The sequence below is a fragment of the Saccostrea cucullata genome, unplaced genomic scaffold (assembly GCF_032062105.1).
Source record: "Saccostrea cucullata isolate Sc308-1 unplaced genomic scaffold, CSIRO_AGI_Scuc_v1 ctg192, whole genome shotgun sequence".
Classification (NCBI taxonomy): domain Eukaryota; kingdom Metazoa; phylum Mollusca; class Bivalvia; order Ostreida; family Ostreidae; genus Saccostrea; species Saccostrea cuccullata.
This window is the reverse complement of record NW_026932625.1, coordinates 134,797-156,672: the sequence shown is the minus strand read 5'-3', so window position 1 is coordinate 156,672 and position 21,876 is coordinate 134,797. Positions and strand designations below refer to the sequence as shown.

The 21,876-nt window shown below is 33.7% G+C and overlaps 2 protein-coding genes across 2 annotated transcripts; one reads left to right on the top strand and one right to left on the bottom strand.

Annotated features, from left to right (window-relative positions):
• The first annotated feature begins 309 nt into the window (after positions 1-309).
• On the top strand, positions 310-5,934 carry LOC134235668 (serine/arginine-rich splicing factor 6-like). Its single transcript, XM_062717807.1, has 8 exons — positions 310-372; positions 753-881; positions 1,105-1,175; positions 2,042-2,152; positions 2,365-2,434; positions 3,727-3,800; positions 4,037-4,162; positions 4,644-5,934. The coding sequence occupies exons 2-8, from the start codon at positions 759-761 to the stop codon at positions 4,903-4,905; spliced, it is 837 nt and encodes a 278-aa protein (XP_062573791.1). The 5' UTR covers positions 310-372; positions 753-758; the 3' UTR covers positions 4,906-5,934.
• A 275-nt stretch (positions 5,935-6,209) lies between these two features.
• Positions 6,210-21,766, bottom strand: LOC134235667 (fasciculation and elongation protein zeta-2-like). The gene is made up of 8 exons (XM_062717806.1): positions 21,453-21,766; positions 14,740-14,848; positions 13,928-14,083; positions 11,905-12,001; positions 10,448-10,704; positions 10,068-10,143; positions 9,562-9,627; positions 6,210-9,085 (listed from the first exon to the last, which is right to left on the bottom strand). The coding sequence occupies exons 1-8, from the start codon at positions 21,761-21,763 to the stop codon at positions 9,069-9,071; spliced, it is 1,089 nt and encodes a 362-aa protein (XP_062573790.1). The 5' UTR covers positions 21,764-21,766; the 3' UTR covers positions 6,210-9,068.
• Positions 21,767-21,876: the final 110 nt, after the last annotated feature.

Sequence of the window (21,876 nt, the reverse complement as noted above, 5' to 3'; positions counted from 1 at the left end):
TTAACCAATGTCAGGGTACCAGTCTATTGAAAGATGTCATTCATATCGCAATCGCATCATCTCGGGTCTTTCCGTCAGAGATCGTTTTTCCGCTAGTCGGAAAGGCCCGAGAAGTTGCGATTGATTCATATCGGTGATCTTCAAAATAATAAAATGAAGTATTTTCTTTCTACTCAAGATATATATCTATTATAGGATGATTTCCTTTCTTTGTTATCAATAAAAGTTTGTGAATTTGTTGTTTTTTTTTTAATCTATATCCTTAGAATGTTTTAGACATATTGATTACGTCGTCTGCATTAAAGCGTGTGCAAGACCTTGATATCGAACATACACGTAACGCACTGGAATTTGGCTTGAATTGCTTGATAGGTAATTTTGATAAAATAACTAATGTGCTACTTAAGAAAAACTGAATTTTTACACATTTTTGAACTTTAGGAATATTTTAATTGTTAGGCATAAGGAACTTATGATTTACACTTGTATTTTGATTAAATAATTCTTTACCAAATGAGATCGCGATAAAAATGAACTTCCGGTTTGTGTTCGTAGTTATAACGTTTGATTTTGCATTTGAAGATTTCACAACAGTTACGCTCACGCCATTTACACGCTGTGTAACTTACTATTCGGCATTGCTCAAGTATCTATGTTTAACAATCTCCCTTATACTTTTTGAATATATCCGACTTGAGCAAGTCTACTTAAACGCACAAAGCTCTGAATATTGTTTCATATCTTTCAAATAGAACAGAATGGGTACACGAGTATATATCGGAAGACTCTCACATCATGCCAGGGAACGAGATGTAGAAAGATTTTTCAAAGGATACGGACGACTTAGAGATGTCATGCTGAAAAATGGATACGGATTTGTGGTATTTATTTCTTCATTTCTTTTCATGAAATTTGAATTTAAATTTTCACAATTGAGAACAACATGTACCAATTAAATATGTTTTTTTTTTTAATAATAATGACAGTGTAAAGAATAATTTTAAGGTGTTATTTCAAACTTGTCTTAAATTTTATTTGGTTTCAAGGAAGAAGGATTAAGGAATGCTAAACTGAAAGTGTTTAGATGTAGATTATTGATTGCAGGAGTTTGAAGATTATCGTGACGCTGATGATGCAGTGTATGAATTGAATGGGAAAGATCTTGCTGGTGAAAGGTAAAATACCTCAACTTAAAAGCTTTTCGATGCTACATTTTAACAGGATCAGAGTTCTTGAAATCTTTTCTCCGCTGTCAGTCATTTGGACTGATTGCCGTTGGAAGTTTGTCAGTCCATACGGATTTCTATCAGTCCAAAAAAAAATCAGTAAAAAGATGAAAACTGTATTTGAATTTTATTATCAATACATTTTACACCCTGCGTCAATTATATACACACTGCACACGTCATGCCATATAACAATTTTCGTTGATTCTCATGGGGGGTCGATTTTCTTCGCAAGCTTTTAATTTAGTTCGAATTTCTCACCTGGCTTACTCTAGCACCATCAAAAATTTGTTAATCAATCATAGTTTTAAGTTTGGTACTTGCGTTCATCAAAGAAGCCATTACGAGATACTGAAAAGCATTTAACAGATTATGATCGGTTGGTTATAGGGAATTCGTACGAAATTTAGTCAGATTTTCGCAAGTTGCTCTCTCAACATCTACCGGTCATTTGGACTGACACAGAATGTAAAGTTATCTGTCCTTAGTTGTTTTTATCGGTCTTGCCAACAGGACCGAAAGATTTCAAGAACTCTGGATGAAATTCTACAGTGTTTTTCACAAAGTCTATATTTTTAATTTAGAAGCAATCAGACATGTTTCTTCATTTGTTGCCCAATTTTTTTTTTAAAAAGAATGACTTAACAACTTTTTGATAATTATATTAATATTCCTGAAATATTATAAAGATCAACAATTTGCTTCATATTTTTTCTCAGTAAGAAAGCTGTCTCAAGTGTTACAGTAATCAACGTGAAAATTTTAAAGGTATTGTAATATAAAATACAGTTACAGTGGTTTTTTATTGTTGACAGAGTGATTGTGGAGCATGCTCGCGGAGGTCCCCGTGGCGACGACAGGAGAAACAGTTACCGTGACTACCCACCCCCCAGAGGAAGGAACCGTGGAGGCGGAGGAAGAGACAAGTGAGTACCTTTTTTGTAACAGACAAGTGAGTACATTTTATAACAGAAAGCGAGTACATTTTATAACAGACAAGTAGTACATTTTATAACAGAAAAGTGAGTACATTTTATAACAGAAAAGTGAGCATTTTATGAGGTTATAAGATATTTATTTCTGTTTTCATACTTTGAGAGAAGTAGAATTTTACCTGTTTTTATCTTGTTCTTTGGAGGTATGGGCCACCCACTAGAACTGACTACAGACTGATTGTGGAAAACTTGAGTTCTCGAGTTAGCTGGCAGGTATGTTGATTATTATACTATATGATCACATGTTCAGATTGTGGTCACATGTAAAAGTAGTACCAATGTTATATGTTTATGTGCAAGACATTAGCATTTATATTTATATATTGACTCTTCCCCGATTATATTCACTTAAATTCTTCATGGTTTTATATTTCATTTGCTCGAAGAGTAATTCCATAAGTATTTTTGCACATTTCACTTAAAAAGATTTGCAGAGAATTTTGGAAGAAATGTCGGCCTGCGCAGTAAATTATTCAATGTGAGGAGGCGATACCACACTGTTCCAGTGCTGTGTCTTTACAGAAGCTCATCTCTCTCTCCTCTGTGACTCGAAGAGGGCAGAATGCTTATAGTGAAATATGTCTTATATGGAATACTGTTAGATTTATAACTATCATGTGATATAACTTTGAATTAATGAAAGAATTAATGTATGTAGAATGTGATTTCTCCCAGATTTACAAATATAATAATATGTATAATGTATTTTCATAAAACCTCGCAGCCTCATAAGACGAGAGCGCTCGAAAGACGAGAGGGTCACATGATCAGGTTCAGGGTGCTATCCGGGTCGCTCGATTGTTAATACTTGAGGTCTGGCCAGGTTTTTCCTCCTCTTCCTCCCTCACGAAGGCTTAAATCCAGGCAATCCGCAGCCTTCACATATAATTGGCGGGGCAAGCCTCGGCACATTGGTCACAGGATATTGCAATTCTCTTTGGGTTTTTTTCCTGGTTGGTGACCACACCTCCTCTTACTCGGGCCCTGCCTTTGATTTTCATGGTAGATTGAAACTCTCAGGTCTACAATGAAAATAAGGCTTCCTGGTATCACTGTGAAGAAGAGCTGGGCAATCTTGCCACCAGGCTTACACTCTAGGGGGCGCTTTTAGGGTACAGAGTACAGCAGTGGAGGTAATTCGTTTTCCATGCTGTTTTAATGAGATCAGGGCTTTTAAGAAATTTTAATGTTGTACACAATTTGTTTCTGTCATGAGCAAAGTTAACAATTTGGTTTTGATGAAATTAAAGCAATAGCAAAATTATGATTCAAAAAATATTTACAGTTTTAATTAAATTGATGAACAGAAGCCCTGATTGAGTTATGTTTTGTATGGAATGGATAGATAACAATTGAATTTTTACTTTTCATGTTATAAGTACAAGTAGAGGGAAGGTGAGTTATAATGGTAAGACAGGGCATCTTATAATCAGAAACATCAATCATCCTCATCCTAGTGTGAACGCTGTTCTGTGGTCATTAATTCTCTTGTCTTTGGTTTGAAGGATCTGAAGGACTACATGAGACAGGCAGGGGAAGTAACTTACGCCGACGCCCACAAAGAACACAAGAATGAGGGGTGAGAAATAATATGAAATTTAAATAATAAACAATTAAAGGATTTTACATTTATAGTTATGCTGTTTTGCTTTGGATAGAAATCTTTTTTATGAACATTTTTCTTTTTAAGAGGTAACAATGTTTTCTCTAAATAAAACTGCTCATAGACATAAATTCTTTTTTAAATTTATTTTGATCATATTATTAAGTAATAAGCATAAATTTTTCTATTAATATATTGTTCTGTATTAATAGAATCGTGGAGTTCGCCTCGTATTCGGACATGAAGAACGCCGTCAGTAAGCTGGACGGGACGGAGATCAACGGGAGAAAGATCAAGTTAATCGAGGACAAACCTAAACGCAGCAGCCGACGTAGAAGGTAGGGGGCTCCCAGTAGGGATTTATATTGTGGATGTTTATGTATATTGTGTTCTAAAGTTTAGCTTAGTATTTTGGTATCATATATGTTTTGGATCACATTTGATGAATGTTCTTGTATTTATTTTGCAGTCCCTCTGTGGCCTCTGACTTGACTTTTGACTCCAGCTCCAGTGATTGGTCAACTGTTTCGTCCTTTTTCAGTGAGTCTGATAGGTCGAGTACCACGACTGATCGGTCCAGAAGTCCCCTCTCTTCACTGGCTGACACTGACTCTGTGGAGTCGTTTGATATTTATTTTAGGTGAGGTTGATCATCAGAAGCCGAGGAGTCCAGAGATTTCATGTCACCATCCCCCTCCAGCTGAAACCAAGCATCAAGAATCATCCATCACCATCATCTGTTGTAGATAAACTTTTGAAAAAATAAAAGAGAGAATTTGTAAATATTAAATCTAAAATATTATACATTTATCCTTTCAGTCCCAGCAGAAGTGCCTCCAGATCCAGGAGTAGGTCAAGGTCACGGCGAAGGTCAAGGTCAGCCAGTCGATCCAGGAGTCGCAGCAGAAGCCGTAGCAGTCGTAGCAAGTCCAAGTCTAAATCCAAGTCACCAGAGCGCAAGTCCAGGTCTAAGTCGCCCTCTAAGTCCAGATCTAGATCAAAGTCGCCCTCTAAGTCCAAGTCCAGGTCCAGGTCTCGCTCCAAAAGTCCGGTGAACAATGAGGACAAGGACGAGAATTAGGGAGTTCAAACCAGAGGGGCTCACATCTTTATAACTTCATGTATCAGAGTCTCCACAACAACTCTCATACAGCATTGTAGAGTAACGTTTTAATGTACAAAATTTGTTTATTAGATACGAGTATGTACATGTACATCACACTGAAACCAACTGTTTTAAAAGGGCTATAACTGAAAGGATAAGGCTTTCAGACGTATCAGACAATTCCCAGGTCCATGGAAGTATTGATATGGATTCATTTTGAAAATCCTCATTATTTTTTATAATTGCTTAGATTTCTTTGTTCATTTTAAAAGCTCATCATAAATGTATGTTTCATCAGTTCAGTACAATTTTGGCCATTCTTGGTGGCATTTCAGCCCAGCTTGACTGTGTTTTTTGCTTTATTAACTATCACATAAATAAAATTCATAATTAAACCATATTTTATGCATTTCCAATTTGATTTTCACCATGGTGTACATTGTAGACATAAACTATATTTTATTGCACCTTCATTTTGGTACTTGTATATAATGATTCAAGTCTACTTGTGTTAACCATTAGTTACTGGTTATCATGTTTCTGCAAGAATACTGTCTTTTTCCTGTTGATTAAATGTTGCTGCAATCAACAAGTCATAAATATTACTTTTTTGGTTACTTTTGGATTATATGATGACCACACAATCTTAAACATCCCGTTGATTGCGAATAATTTGGAAATACATGTACTTGTAAATGCAGCTTAACTACCTATGCTGTGTTTTAATTGGATTTTTTTTTGTAGGATGTTTTCATCATTATTTTAAGTTTTTAACAAGTAAACAACCATTGTGCTTTGCTTTTGATGTTGCATTGCTAAAATTTCACCAGATCATTCATGTCTGTGATGTTAAACTCATGATGTTGCCATAGCAATGGTATTTTTTATTTTCTTAATTAAATGGATTTCTTTTGAGGTTGACCCACAGTGTAGATTATTTTCAAACTAGAGTACCTCTTACATAGAACATGAGCATGTATGTTGTGAATAAATTTTACAATGCTATATGCTGGTTTATAGTTTTGTTTGCAATGAAGTGTTTTTGCTACAAAATGCAGCCAATATGGATTCTTGTAATGGTTTGGGCCGTGGATATCCATCTGAGTTGCTCAGTTGGTAGAGCACGTGTCTAGTGATGCAGGGGCCCAGGGTTCAATTCCAGAACCAAGAGGAATTTTAATTTGTACATACCACAACAATATTCCTGGGGTATCTAAAATGAACATCCTCATAGCTGCTAAGCATTTTTGCAGAGGGCATGCCTTTCAAAAATAACACGGTTAATTTGCAAAGAGGCATTTTAATTGGTAAATACACCTGCATTCACAGAGCACACACTTGAGTATATATACATAGTAGTGATTGGTATAAATAACATTAATCACAGCTATACACTGACAAACAGCTTCAATACTCACTGGATAAGTGATGTGATACTGGAGTCACACCTGCTTCTACTATTACAGCTAATCACAGAGACTTGTCTTAATTACAATATTGATACAGATCTAGCAGGATGCAAAATGTGTTTTTCTGATGACAAATTGAAAACTAGAACTATCACACTGAAGTGATATTTAGTAAAGCTTTGTAATGAGACATCTATACATACAAGGGTAGCTTAAATTCTTATGTAACAAACATTAATCAACAGAAATTCTTAAAAATTCAAAAGTAGCCTCTATGTGATTCAAACTGTACTGCAAATTCATAGTTGTTTTGATGACTGTTGAAATTATAAAATTTTGTTGCAATGCCATTTTCAGTTAAACTATTTCATTATTTGTTGAGGTTATAAATTTGTAGACATTTTAAAATTGTACATTTGCTAAAATTCCATGAAAAATAATCAAATGAAATAATTCCATAGTATTCCACTTTAAAGAAACAGTACACAAGTATATTCTTCATATACAGTATATATGTAAAGCATACGTGACAAAGTGAATCTATTAAACATATTTAAATGTTACTAGACATTAATATACATACATTTTGTATGGACAAATACAGGGTTTATCAGATGACACTCACGTGTTGACTAGACCAATACAGAGTACTGAACAAGGATATTAAGTATACACATTGTAACAACATTTATAAGCTATTGATGTACACAGAATAAAATGGTCATGATGTAAGTATGACTGTACACACAATGTACAGATCAATACCGATCAATACATGAAACATTGCCTGTAAGAACCAGTGAAATACGGTTGGTTACTCTTCCAATCAACTGAACAGCAATTATCGCACGGTTATTTACTGATTCCATTCTGAAAATACCTTTCACTTTATGATAAAGTGCCATGAAGGAACAATTTTGATTTGCTATTAAAAAAATTATTCATTTTATCCCTTACGTTCATAATGTTTCAAAGATACAGTAGATGAAACTCACATTGCTATAAGCATGAATTCATTATAAATGTGCTCACTTTAAAAACAACAGAAATATCTGTACCATTGTACAACTAATACTGTGCAACATCAAGGGACCTACATGTATTTTTAGAACAGATACTTTTAAATTATTATTTACACAGATTGTGCTACATGGTGTTGCATTAATATATGGATTTCAGTTTCTCACATGCATCCATTCTTGTTGGCATTGCTTTTGAAAACCTTTAGTCACAAAAAGTAATAAAAATGCTCACTAGCTTCTGTATAAGTACATATGCTCAATAGCTCACCATAACATGGAATAAAACTATTTCACATATGATTACAGAAAATAACAATTTAAAAATGGAGGTACCAAGTGCACTGAGCTTCAAAAATGACACACACACTCCCATATGAGAATCTAACTGGTAAAGACTTGGGGGGGGGGGGGGAGGCTACTTAACATAAAATAGGAGGTACACATTGGCACTAATGAATCTGTGAATTCTTCAAGGAGTTTGGGATTGAATGAGATGGATAAACACTAAATATCTTTGGATCAAAAAGAAAAAGTAGGAGGTACTCTAAATTCTGAAAAAGTGGTTCAGTTCTGGAGGAAACAATAATAAGACATTGGTACTCCTTGTTAGGACATATGGAGAGGACAGACATCTCCCTGCTATTCAATTGGGAGGTTTAAAAAAATCATATAAAAAATCATTAAAAACCATAATATAATAACACGCTTCATTCTGCTAATAAATAAATGGCACTCTCATTTGTTCATAATAGCATACATTCAAATACGGTATAAGCTTTATATACAGGAGACAGTACCTATCACAACAATGAAGTTTTTATAAATATTAAATTTACACAATCCATGAAGAAAAATCTTCATGAACAAAGCAAAAATGTCTGATTCCTAAGTTCACAATACACATTGACAATGCTTACAACTAGCTGGCTGAGTTACTGTATACTGTGAAATTTCGCCCCTGTTTTATTTTCGCCCCTTTCGCCCTTACCTTTGTTGGGCAAATTTGAAACGGGGTGAATTCAAAGAATACAGTATAATTTAAACAAAAGTGTGAATGGGCGAATTTAAGACAGGCAAAATTGTATGCATGATTGAAGGGGCAAAAATAAAGCAGGGTAAAATTAACCCTGTATACAGTATTATATTTCTAAAACCGGTAACAGTTTTCTTGAACCACAAAAGGACTTGCAGAACTAAATTGAACAGCAAGATTATTTCACATGCTTTAATGATAAAATAATACTGTCTACTATTTTTTTCTCTACAATACTGGATAGAAGTACTAATGTCATTTAATAAAGACTGAATTACCAGGTTAGTGAACACAGCATCTAGATAAAAATGATGACACCCCCCTCCTTAAATATCCTGGTGGATAAACTATTTGATTAAAAACTATAAGCACCTAAAAAATAAAACATCATCACATATTGAAATAATATCTTTGGTGGCAATTATTTTATAAAAACAAATAAACTATTCAAAAATGCATACATATTACACATTGTACATTACTATTGCACTCTAACAATGTAAAATTGAATATAAAACTATTCATTTAAGTAACTCATTACTTGTTTGTCATGGAAAGAAAACAAAAACAAAAGGCGATCAAGCAGCGATCAGTAGTCCCGCGTGTTGCTGCTAGAAACAGGACTCTCGGAAATAAAGGAGGAAAAATACGACCCGACTTTTCTCTACTAGGAGTTCAAGTAGGACACAACACTGGAAATGAAGAAAAGATGTAAATTATTGTATCATAAATGCATATCCCTGAAATCAAAATTGTGCCTTTCATCAAATACAATACTGTAAGTCGTTTTAATTCCACGGCGTTAAAATTTCACGATTTCTCAAAAAGTACTGATCGCGATGGTTTTAATTTCACGCTGCAAGATATTTTAAATTGAGCATTATATAAGCATTAAAATGTTTTAAAAAACAAATGGTACCATTCACGATGGGTTAAATTTCGCGTAAAAATGATGAATCGCGAACATAGTGAAATTAAAACCATCGTGATTATTTGCCAATCTACAGAATATAGACAGATTTTTTTTTCTCTTTCAATTGTTAGGCCATTACTTTGACACTGAATTGTCTATAGAATATTTATATGTCATGACTTTATATCATTAGATAGTTTCTATTTGCTGAGATGTACTAGAAGTGGTTAAATGTTTCCCGTAGTGAGGCTTTACCTTTTAGGATGTAATCAGTCAGCAGACCGGGGACTGTAGGACTATCCTCGTTAATCGCTTGTAAAACTGAAATAAAAAGTAATTAATCACATGTCCATTTCTCAATTACTTAATTATTCAAATTTTCAAAAGCTGCTTCTGCAATAAATATATGAACTTCATGTGTGTGTGTGTTTCAACTATAATTGCTTGTTGGATATTTTTGATAATTATGTAGATCTGTAGTTTTTTTTGTACTTTGTGGGAAACCCTCATTTTGATGTTGTTCTGTAGTTGTTTTGAGGTAGAGGACTTACTTTTGATGTAGATCTGTAGCTGTTTTGAGGTAGGGGACTTACTTTTGATGTACATGTAGATCTGTAGCTGTTTTGAGGTAGGGGACTTACTTTTGGTGTTGTTCTGTAGTTATTTTGAGTTAGAGGACTTACTTTTGATGTTGTTCTGTAGTTATTTTGAGGTAGAGCTTTTGATGTAGATCTGTAGTTGTTTTGAGGTAGAGAACTTACTTTTGATGTAGATCTGTAGCTGTTCAGAACTGGGTGCACCATCTGTTGCATGGTAAGGAATTACAGTTGTCAGAAACTGAAACAAGTCATATTTGATAATTAAGTATGTTTGATCAGGGTTTTCATGATGAACCCCAAGTCAGGGCTGTTTGTTATTACTGTACGTGTACTTAAAAAAAAAGCAGGCTTCATATTGAAGCAGACATCGATGCACTAATTCATGAATATCACAAAAAAATCATATATTAATACAATATATAGTGCAGAATTATTAAGAACTTATTTTGCAATACCCCAACAATGTAATTCCAAGTCATTGCTCTAAATTTTCAATATGCCTATTGATGTACACACAGTATATAACTTTAAATATTACATACTGTGCTTGTGCCTTCAGGGCTGTTCATATTGTTATTCACTCCTTTACTCTTCTTTTTCTTTTTGTCCAGGTTTCCGTCACGGCGACGTTTCTGTATGGTCAGCAGTAGGGATATGAACTGGTTTTTGAGTTCTTTGTCGTACTCCAGTTCGTCTCGGAGGGCCAGTTCCCGGATCAGAACCTCCGACAGCTCCTTTATAATGACCTCGTACTCATTCAGAACCTCATTCAGCTGAGTACAGTTCATCCCTTTGAGATCTACAGAACAAAATGATAAAATTGATCAAGTGTTATTTACAGCATTTATTTACTGAACCTAAATCTTATAATACTTCACTGGATTCTTCTCCTTTTTTACCACTTAGGACTATACACTGCAAGTTTAAAATTCAATTATCATCTATCTTTACTGAAACAATTCTCATGCACTAGATGTAAAATGTTTACTGTTTCTAATGACTACTAAAACATAGTAAAACAATGTTCAACAGATTAAAAACAAGTCTCTCAAAAGAGCTGCTTATTTGATTAATATACATGTCCCATAAGACAAAGGCATTCTGACAAACTGTTATCTTTTTAAAGTCATTTTTAGGTATTGATGATACAATTTTACTCTCTTATTGCCAATGTTACTCTTTCCTTGCCTTGGTTACCCTCTCATTAGTGATGGGGAATCGGAAAAAAATCATAATCGATTATCGGTAATAATCGGCTGGGCATAATCGATTAATAATCGATTATAATCGAAATTGTGAACTTTAATAAAATTAATACAGAAAAGTTAAAACTTATTCAGATTTCTGTCAGACTTTTACTAAAAAAACATTTACTTACCTAAAATATTCAAAAAAGTTTATTGAAATTTCTTTTTTCAAAAAGTGGAAAATAATATTTTGTTTACTTTAAACAATATAGGATTTATTTATTTTTTTTTTTTATAAAGTCCATGCAATGGGTATTTTACTGACATTAGTCCCACCTTTCATTTAATACATGTAGGTATTTATGTCTTAAAATTAGTTTTGATTAGTTAAAATTGCAAGTTTTAAAAGTAATTATCCAGAAGTTAGACTTGTATTTATGATTATAATTACGTTTAAAGATTGACTAGACTAATTATGTTTTCTTTACTTGCAATATTACTGTTTCCTGGTATTAGTCTAACCCCATATTTAATCATGGCGGTAAAAGTATCAACAAGACACGGGATCCTTCCATGTTTTCAATGTTCATCACTACTTTTATGCTCTTTGCACTTGGATTTGGTAATAAAATTAAAGTATGACAATTTTATTTTTTGTTAGCGATGTCGGCGACATTTATTTTATAATCGATTAGTAGCATCGAAGAGCTTCTAACGACCGACAATCGATTGTCGCCGACAATCGTTCCATCACTACCTCTCATTGCTATAATTACCCTCCCATTGCAATGGTTATTCATTGCCATGGTTACCTGCTTCTGTGTAGGAGGGAATCTGAGGAAGTTTCTCTTTTTCCAAGGCCATGTCATGGTCAAGGTCATCTTGAGAGTATTCAGAAGGTCCATTTTCCTGCAAATGGTGACGACAAACATGCAAATAAATCCAATAAAAATATATCTCTCCAATATATAAATTATCTCACAGATCTAAATTCTCTCTACAATGAAACATATGGAGATAACAAACAGTATTCAAGATCAAAAGTCCATAAAACAATACAAAATAGCAACAGTGCAAACATGGACCTCCAAAACTTTGGAGGTGGGATCAGGTGCCATGGAGGAGTGAGCATTCCCTGCCGACCGGTCACACGCTATGTTAGCTGCAGATCTGTAGCGTTATGGTTTTATATATTTGTCTTTGACCATAATACTACAGATCCCGTAATGCAAAAAATGTGCAATTTACGGCGCAATAGTTTTTGCACACTTTTGGTGAGAATTTCTCCACTTTCTAGCATCGGTCAATCAACTACCTTTCACTCCCTAATTCTAGACACATTCTGTAGCCAATATGTATTTTTTATCCACCTCCAAACCATTTATAGTTGTCTCTACAGGCAATAAACTCGCTTGAAGTGAATTTTCAGCAATCTAACATATAATTTTAATCATTGAAAAGCGAGTTAATCACTTGTAGAGACAATTATTAAGGGTATGTAGATGGATAAAATATACAGATTAGGTAAATAATGTGTCTAGAATAAGGGAGTGGAAGGTAGTTTATTGACCGAAGCTGGAAAATGGAGAATTCTCCCCAAAAGTGCGCAAACAATATTGCGGCGTAAATTGCACCTTTTTTGCATTACGGGATCTGTAGCGTTATGGTCAAAGACAAATATACAAAACCATAACGCTACAGTTCTGCAGCTAACAGTCTATGCGAAAGTCACCGGACCGTCGGTTTTTACCGGTGTGTGGTCTTTGTCATGAAATCAAAATTAAGAGGTACACATGGTCCAGTTCCCCACAAATACCGTTTATTTGACCAATTTAGCAATAATACTTGATTAATTTTTATGTAAATACAACCCTATCATGATCGTTTTCATCCTCTGTCAAGGGTTAGAGATCTAACACTTGCTATTTAGTGCTTATGTAGATTCGTTTTTTTTTTCAAATGATCATTGAACTTGAGTAACCATAATGAGTTGTTTCACATATGCATTGAAAGTGCATATTAGATTTAATATTTGATACAGTGTATGTTGTATAAGTCAAATATGAAGGTAAAAATGCATGCAATTGTATAAATAGATACCTTTTACAAAGGAAAATTATAAATATAGTTAACTTGTCCATTTCACTCTGAATTTATTTAAGGGTTAAATTTCACAGTGAAATCAAAGTCTCAATCTCAGTATCATAATGATGTATGGATTTAAAGGAAAAAAGTCGGTCTGGTAAGAAAGTGCTTGGTCTGGTAAAAAATTTATTTTTACCAGACATTTTGTCCTTTAAAAATTTTTAACTTTCGCGTAGACTGAGCTAACCCTATGTGTGCTCTTTGTCATGATTAGGAAATAACGGAAAAATCCGTCATCAATTCAGTGCATAAATGATAAGACTAACACTTGCTTGGTGTTAGGTTTTTTATATCTCCAATGCACATGGCAGGGCCTGTAATATTTACTTTGGTTGCTAAAACATTCACTAGAGTAAACTTAACTTGAAATGAACCATGAAATCAAAGTAAAACTGAAGTAATTGAGCACTGATTTATTTCCTGCATCATGTATTTGATTGAGCACCAATATATTACCTGTATATACTCGACTGAGCATTGATTTATTATCTGCATTATGTACTCGATTGATAGATGTACTCAATTCAGCACTGATATATTACCAGCATCATGTACTCGATTGATTGATGTACTCGATTGAGCACTTATTTATTACCAGCATCATGTACTCTATTGATTGATGTACTCGATTGAGCACTTATTTACATGTCTTACCTGCATCATGTACTCGATTGAGCACGGATTTATTACCTGCATCATGTACTCGATCTCGTTAATGACCTCGTCGGCGGTGGCAACATGGTCGTTATCACTGGTCTGCAGACTGGACACGATCAGCGAGTGCATGTCAAACTGCTGGGCAAGTTCTTCATCGTCAGAGAGGTCCAGATTGGGGGCTTCCTGCTCCTGAAACATCACAGAGATGTTAATGTACCAATCACTGGCTGTTAACTTACTAAGGAAACAGACATACAGAGTCATTGATTTCTCAACACTTTGTTAAAACTTAATTATATAACTATTCCTACTGAACTGACGCAAAGTGGTATAAAAGCTGATATAATGTAATTATGAGAGAAACATGCAGCTCTGGATTATGAATGTCTATCCTGAAGGAGTGTTTTACATAAATGTGGGAGGGCTCTATATAAAGACATCATTTTAAACCAAAGGAAATATGACCTCTAATGTTCAATAAGAAGTATACTAATATTCTACGTTCTTTGAATTTTTTTATTGAGAAATTCCTTTAGAATTCATTGCACTATGACAACAAGAGGAATCAAAAGATTTCCATTTATAATATCTGAAAAATAGGAGATTGAGAACAATGCAACAGACCAAAATGGTATTTGACCTCAGACACCTGAATCACCAGTCAGGTGCTCTATCAAGCTATTTGGGCACCGGTGATCGAACCCTGTGACATCAACACTCTATTCCTCTTTTATGACATGGTTTTTAGTGAGTACCGGTATATTCGGGTCATTTTCTGACTAGAGCGTACACTACAAAGTAAATGTCAAGTGACTTCTAGATTTCTGATTAATTTAGAACATTACCTGATCTTCTTTGAGGTTGAGTACTTTGGATTGCAGCTGTCTTGCATAGCTCTTGGACCAATCAATGGGAAGAATGTTACCAAAGTTACCAGTGATGGTCCACCACATTCTACAAATACATCAGTCTCTGTTAAAACAGCTTTTATATGTTTTGCTTTCACATGTTTCTTGCATCAATGACATATTGTGTTAATGTGCAAAGCAGGCTTTCCTGTTATGTCTGAATGGTCTACTGCACAGCATTTCTTTTAAACAGATTTTTTTAAGTAAAAGACATTTATAAAAAAAAAAAAAAAAAAAAAAAAAACTTCGAAGAATTATAATTATTTTTAAGTTAACACTGGATAAAATTTTATGCAAGTTATGAATATGATTTTTTTTTTTCCTTGATCTTTTTACAATAATACAGACTAACAGACAGATGGACAGAGAGAGCAGTTGACCCAAACTAGTATCTCTCACATTCCATGAAAGTGGAGGACAACCAATCAAATTGTGTACAAGGAATAGCCCTGATATGTTATAACCCAAACCTGTTACTCCTCCTTCTCCAATTACACTTTGGTCGGAATTCCAGGTTATCACTTTGAACCTCAGCAAAAGCATCAGGACAGATTTTGGAGTCTTACATATAAACTTCAAAACTCATAACCTAGCTCTCTGAGTGTAATTTTTAAAACAATACTGTAGATCACTAAATTTTCGTGACACCTTATTTTCGCAAGATAGTCATTGACTCTTAATTATTGAGACAAAATTTTCACGAATTTTGGTTATTGCTCTATATAATCTTAAGGAATACTATTATACACGAGAATTAAATTTTCGCGAGCACACTGTCTCGCGTAATTATGCGAAAATAAAGTTCTCGCGAATAAAAAGTGATTTACAGTATTGTAACCAGTGAATAAAGATGTTATGAGGCTATTTTTTCAATTAATACATTGTTTTCACTATACATCTACAAAATCTATTTTAGTTTTAGTGCAATCTTGTGTGTCATTTAGAGTTTTAGACAAGGCTATTAAGGTCAAACTTATAATGGAATAACAGGTGCTTTCCTCTCCCTATCTAAAGCTAACCCTACCAAGATTTCTTCTAAATACTTACTGAGACTGCAGAAAAAATATAAGCTTATAACCAATGGCTAGCATTTAACAATTTTCGCATGATTTACTGAAATGGGTCAAACTATCCATTTTCATTTCCAAATTTCCCCCTGGAAGCTAAGATTAATCTCTATATTTTGTGACAGGATACTCCGATTTTCCGAGACAATGTATTGATTGGTTCTGTGTACACACAATGAAGTTCTCCCTGTAATATTGACAATAACTCAGTCTTCCAATGGACCCGATAAAATTCATAATTCTCCTCAGCCCACTACTGAAAGTAGAAAGCCTGACCAATAAATACCTAACTGTGATAAACTAGGACTATAGGAATAGAGCCGTGCCCACTCGCATAAATATATGTTGTGCCATATCACATATAAAGTTATAACTATTAGGTGTTGAATTTACAGGATTTAATTATGTTTGAATTCATGAACATGGACATGTGTGACATATTTCCAGAGACTGACCAGTAATGAATTGGCCTCTTTCAATAAATACCTTTATATATGTAGGGTCATTGGTTAATGAGGCATACTGTTGTTACAGGGGTGTCAAGCTTTAAAAACATTTTTACAAATAACAACTCTATCACTGCCATGAGCAAAACATCCACATTCACCAAGTGGAATTCAATGCACCACACTAAATAACAATTTAAATGACTGTCTTTAAATGATTTTGAATGGGGTATTTGGTAAGCTCTGTCCGGGAATGATTATCAGCCGTGTTGATCTTGGACGGATTTGCCATTCTGAATCAATAGCAGCATTTCTCCCGAGTTCCTGACTCCCAGGCCCTCGCTTGGCATGCTGGAGTACATATTGATTTGTAAACATCGTGTAACATTTCTCTAAACTACGAAATCTATTTCAATTTAAATGACTTCATGTACCAAAAGAGTGAAATCATTATAAATTAAGAAACAATATCTGTTTAGGCCTGATCAGCATTGCTTATAACTGGTGACTCAGTATTGATTTGGGTGATTCATCAATACACTGGCAGCCTGATAGTCCATTGTTTTACCATTCTTTAGTTAATAAAAGAAAACTTCAATTTTAAATATTGATATATAGATAAAATCTATAAATGTAAATATGATTATTAACCCTCAGCTAAAACTGCACTATCAAAATTCTAAGAATTTTTTTTTCATATATAATCCAATTGAATTCTACACAGCAAGTCTCAACATCTTCTGCCCACCCCACCCCCCCCCCCCCATCCCTTAAAAAAATCCAAAATTTCACTCAATTGCCATAATTCATGACTGATTCTTTAGACAATTCAAAATTAATTTTATGAACATGACAGCAGCTTTTTACTAGAAAAAATGTCACACTTTTACAAACTCTGATCTTGTAGCCTAAGCTAAATTTAATTTTCATTAAGTACAGACAAATCTCATTTATCATGAATTTGATTGGTTTGCATGGTCTGAGAAGAAAAGAACTCGACCCACAAAGTGCCTCATATGGCCTAGCAAATATGAAAAATTTTAAGAGGGCTATAGAATAAATATTTCTGGTGAATCTTACCTTAGACCATTGATACAGTTTACATGTGCAACATTTCTGTCGAAACCGGATGTTTGGGATATCAAATTAAAATCTAAACTTAACAATGGTTCGAAGTTTTCCGGGAAAATGCCCAAAATACGACAGTTAATCGTTATTTACACATAGAGCACATTCGTTACGGCAAAATATTAAACCAGAAAAATAACAATCACTATGCGAGGGATATTTTCAAATGAAAATATTTACCCGTAACGTGTGCGCCCCTATTGAAAAAAGAAGAAATCATTGTCGTGAAAGAGCAATGACTTCAAACCATCATACATTTCCATGTGTTTTACACAAATTCAATGCATCGAACAAGGGGGTATTTTATTCATAAGAGTAAAAGAACAACACATTTCTATCCCACATGTTTCAGACGATAATTAATAGTGGAAAAAAAAATTCTGAAATCAAATTCGAAAAAAAAAAAACTATACTAAGATCATGTACACATAAATGTGACGTTAATGATTATTATACGTCATTTGTGACATCATAAAAGATGTAAAGTGATCATGAGGTTTCACTTTTTTATTTAAAAAACATTTCTAATGATTTTATGGACGTATTGGGTGGCTTGCTGTCATTAATAAAAATGCCCTTTTGAAAAAAAAGAAGAAATGAGTAATATTCTTGAAAAAAAAATCATTAAAAAAAATTTAAACATTTGGGATTTCTAAAAACTGGATCCAAAATAGAACTCATGTGAGGATGCATATAACACACAATATGTTTTTGACGAATCCCCTTATCGAACTGTATGTAATATGAATTTGTATAAAACGCGCAGTTACTGTATCATCCTTTTCAAACGAAAGATACTTGTCTGGCTTTTTATTTAAAAAAGTATAAGTATATTTGATATATCTTTTATTTACGTCGAAAGTATAAATCTTGATACACTCACTGTCGTTTATGCGATATACTTTAAATATGTTTCCAGAATCAAAATGCATAATTTATTCTAATTTCTACATGTCACTATATAGTAATTACTAGAAATATTAAGGTACGGGTCATGGCATCGCGTTCCCCCTAAAGACGGGGCTTGGAGTCAAGAAATATAAATAAGCTAAAAAAAGTTATACACTTTGATAATTAACTTATTAAGAAAGAACACAAATTGAAGCATGTATGTGTGTGTGGTAGTGGGGGGGGGGGGGGGGGGGAGGGTGTTCTTTAACTTAGAAGAGTCTTTCATCCTATCTTTCTTTATTTCTTCATTCATTTTTTGCAGTATGGTCGAGACACTTCAGTAAAAAAAATATTCGAGCCAATTATGGAATTATAATTTTTTTCAAAGTGGTGTGGTGTAGGGGAGTCATGTCCACTTGTTGTATTATCAATTAAAATAAAATGTTGAAAGTACCCTTTCCAAAAATCGGAGGGGGGGGGGGGTTGTTAACTTTACATGTGAATATACAAAATCGTATACTTCACTGTAAAATCCCGGCTTAGCCATTACAGCTATGCAGGTAATTGTATTATTTGAATGAGACAGCTCGGCGTCTTAAATAAAAAAAATGAATAACTGACCCATAAAACCCATCTTGTTTCATGCTAGAGACCGGCAAAATATAAGCATAGATTCTTGATTCAATTATATGACAGGTTATTCCACTAAACTTACGAGTTATATTTGAAATGGCTCACTATAAATTCGTTAAGACACAATGGAATCTGTAAAGAGAGCAATTGCATTGATATAGCTTTCAGTTTGAGCAAAATCCTGTTTATTCATGCCAAGCAAGTTAATATGATCTTCTTCGTATAGGAATTCAATAATTCTTGAATTCACTCGTGTATTTTTTTTGTTTGTTTGTTTGTTTGTTTGTTTGTTTTACGAACTCTCTCTGCGTAGTAAGATAAATGATAATTCACTTCAAAATATTTTTAATGCCCTTTTCCTTTTGATCGATTTCCCCCCTAAATACGTTGATCGGACATGTGAAAAGTCTATACAAGTTTATTTTCTAGCTTTTAAAAATTATGCTTTAAAATACCTGCGAACATAGATTGTTTTACATTATCTGAAAATTATGATTTTTTTTCCGAGGCCAAAATAAAAAAAATACCTTTGTTTCCCCTATAACGCGACCTACCCAATTTAATCGCGCCGACTAAAATGATTTTTTAAATAAGATGATACTTCAAATAATTTTTTGTTATTGTTAACCAGGTTTTATAAAATACATGTACAATTTCATCAAAATAAGTTTTTCTCAGAACTGCCGACATTGTGCTACTGTGAATTTCAAGCATTTGTTGGAAACAAAATGACGCCCATATGTTATTATAGAGAATTAGTTCTTCATAAAACAACGGCGACGTATCAATCTTATGCCTTAGGCTTATAAGAATTTTTCACTCTTAAAAGAATTCGATAATAAGTTGTGACTTAAACAGAACATTTGAGAAAAAAATTTACTTCAATTATGTGTCTAAGCACCTTTAATAAATAGGTGCATTATAATCCTACAGTCATCTCTATCGCCTTTTTACGTGACGTTATATTACAAAAAAGTGACCTTCCTAATGCATTTTTCCATCAAAACAATACCATATTACAAGATCTCGTTTTGAAAAAGTAAAATAGATATCGAAAAAAGAAAAAGGGTTATGAAAAGCTTAAAGTCTACATTATCGATAATAAAAATCATGTTAATTTTGGGGATGAGGCCATATTTTATGGTTCGTGGATTAAACTCTTTGAGGTATTTATGAAATCAAAATTAAAAAAAAAAAAACATAAAGAAAATTGGTAACTGGTAAGGACTCCCAATTTGCTTTGGTATATCAATGGCATTGAGATATCAGTATAAAATAATAAAGTTCGTTTTGACAAATATCTTATGTTTTTACATGTTTAAGTATATATATAAACTTAAAATTCACATTGTAAACATAATAAGAAAACTTTGTACAATGTAATCTGAAACATGTGTCTTTAAGAAAACATTTTTTTCTTTATGAAAAAAACCCACTGTCCACAATCATAACAATGTCTTGTCAGGGAAATTTCATGCATCCTGAGTCTGACATGATGGTTAAATCTTTATAGCCATTTTGTGGCAAGTACACCTTGTTTAGATAACTTAAAACGCAGAAAGAAAATAAATACACATCTGAGTGAGGACTCTATACCTATGTTGCATGGCTATTAAAGCTTATTCTACCCAGTAATTTAATAGAATGCCACAGATTCAGAACATTTACCTCCAACAAACTCTTAAATTTTTAAAACAAGTTGGGGTTAGATGGAAGATGGGATAGAATATTACTTAGAGAAATTAGGTATTAAAAGGCAGCTTTAGTGCAATTAGAGATTAAAAGTTTTAGACACTTTGAAATGGAAAATTCATATCAAATTAAAAAAAATGCTACAGGTATTTGGTAAATCATACACTGACTAGTAGAAATGATGAACTTAAAATATAAATCAATTTTCATCTTACACTGTGACAGCAAGTATTTAGAGGAAAATGTTTAACCAAAAGCACCTAATTCTTTTTAAAATGCTGATTGAGAGATAAATTAAGTTTTATAAAGACATTGTCAGAGGTCCACAACAACCCTGACTCTTATGAACCACATGGGAGGAAAGTTTTCTTTGCCAGTGGGTGTGATTTTGCGGGCAAACATTCGCCTAATGCACAAATCAGCACCATTATTGTGTTGCACCATTTTTTGGCACACAGAGCAGCTTCTTCCTTACCCCTGCCTAATATATTCTATCATATATATATACTTCCACACCAATTCCCCAAACAATTTTTAATTACCCTCATGAATCTGGAATCGACATAAGCAACGCATGAAATATTCAACATGATCAATAAATCATGTTTAGTTAACACTCTGATACAAACTCAGCTGACAAATGTCTTAACAGATGGCTGATATAAACCAATCCTGGACATGTGAAGAATCTTTGTCACAAACACCCTACTGCCCCTAGACCAAAACAAAAAAATCTTTGATCCTCTCCTGTGACTGTAAAATACAGACGTAAATAATGACAATAATTACTCACTGACAATCATTAATTATCTCTTCTTGGCTTCGTATTTGTACAGGGGCTATTTTGTCATTAACATTCTCCTCAAAATTGCAGAAACACTTGGTAATTTTCTCGTCAAAAGAGTTCACGAGATCTTCTAACGAGCCAGAATAAGGCTCTGTAAAGTGTTCACTGTCCTCGTGATCGTTCCCTTCACTCGTCTGATGAGATTCAGTTTCTTTTAAGATATTTTCTACTGTTATAGCTTCCTGAAATTCACTGTATTCATTCCATTCCTCGTTTTCAAACTTGGCTAGCGGTGCCTCGAACTGAAGCTCCGCCATATTCGAGGAGTAAATGACCTTTACCTTCAGGTGCCCGTTATCGGAATACCTCTAGAATTTTCTAATATGCCTATGTAATCCTTGCGGAACTCCTTTGGTAATTTCATTCTAAC

Coding starts and splice junctions, on each gene's coding strand:
- LOC134235668 (XM_062717807.1), top strand. CDS start 759: ATGGGTACACGAGTATATATCGGAAGACTCTCACATCATGCCAGGGAA. Junction 1,176..2,041: donor AAAGATCTTGCTGGTGAAAG/GTAAAATACCTC, acceptor TATTGTTGACAG/AGTGATTGTGGAGCATGCTC. Junction 2,153..2,364: donor GGAGGCGGAGGAAGAGACAA/GTGAGTACCTTT, acceptor TGTTCTTTGGAG/GTATGGGCCACCCACTAGAA.
- LOC134235667 (XM_062717806.1), bottom strand. CDS start 21,763: ATGGCGGAGCTTCAGTTCGAGGCACCGCTAGCCAAGTTTGAAAACGAG. Junction 14,084..14,739: donor TCAACCTCAAAGAAGATCAG/GTAATGTTCTAA, acceptor GTGATGTTTCAG/GAGCAGGAAGCCCCCAATCT. Junction 10,144..10,447: donor GCCCTGAAGGCACAAGCACA/GTATGTAATATT, acceptor GACTTGTTTCAG/TTTCTGACAACTGTAATTCC.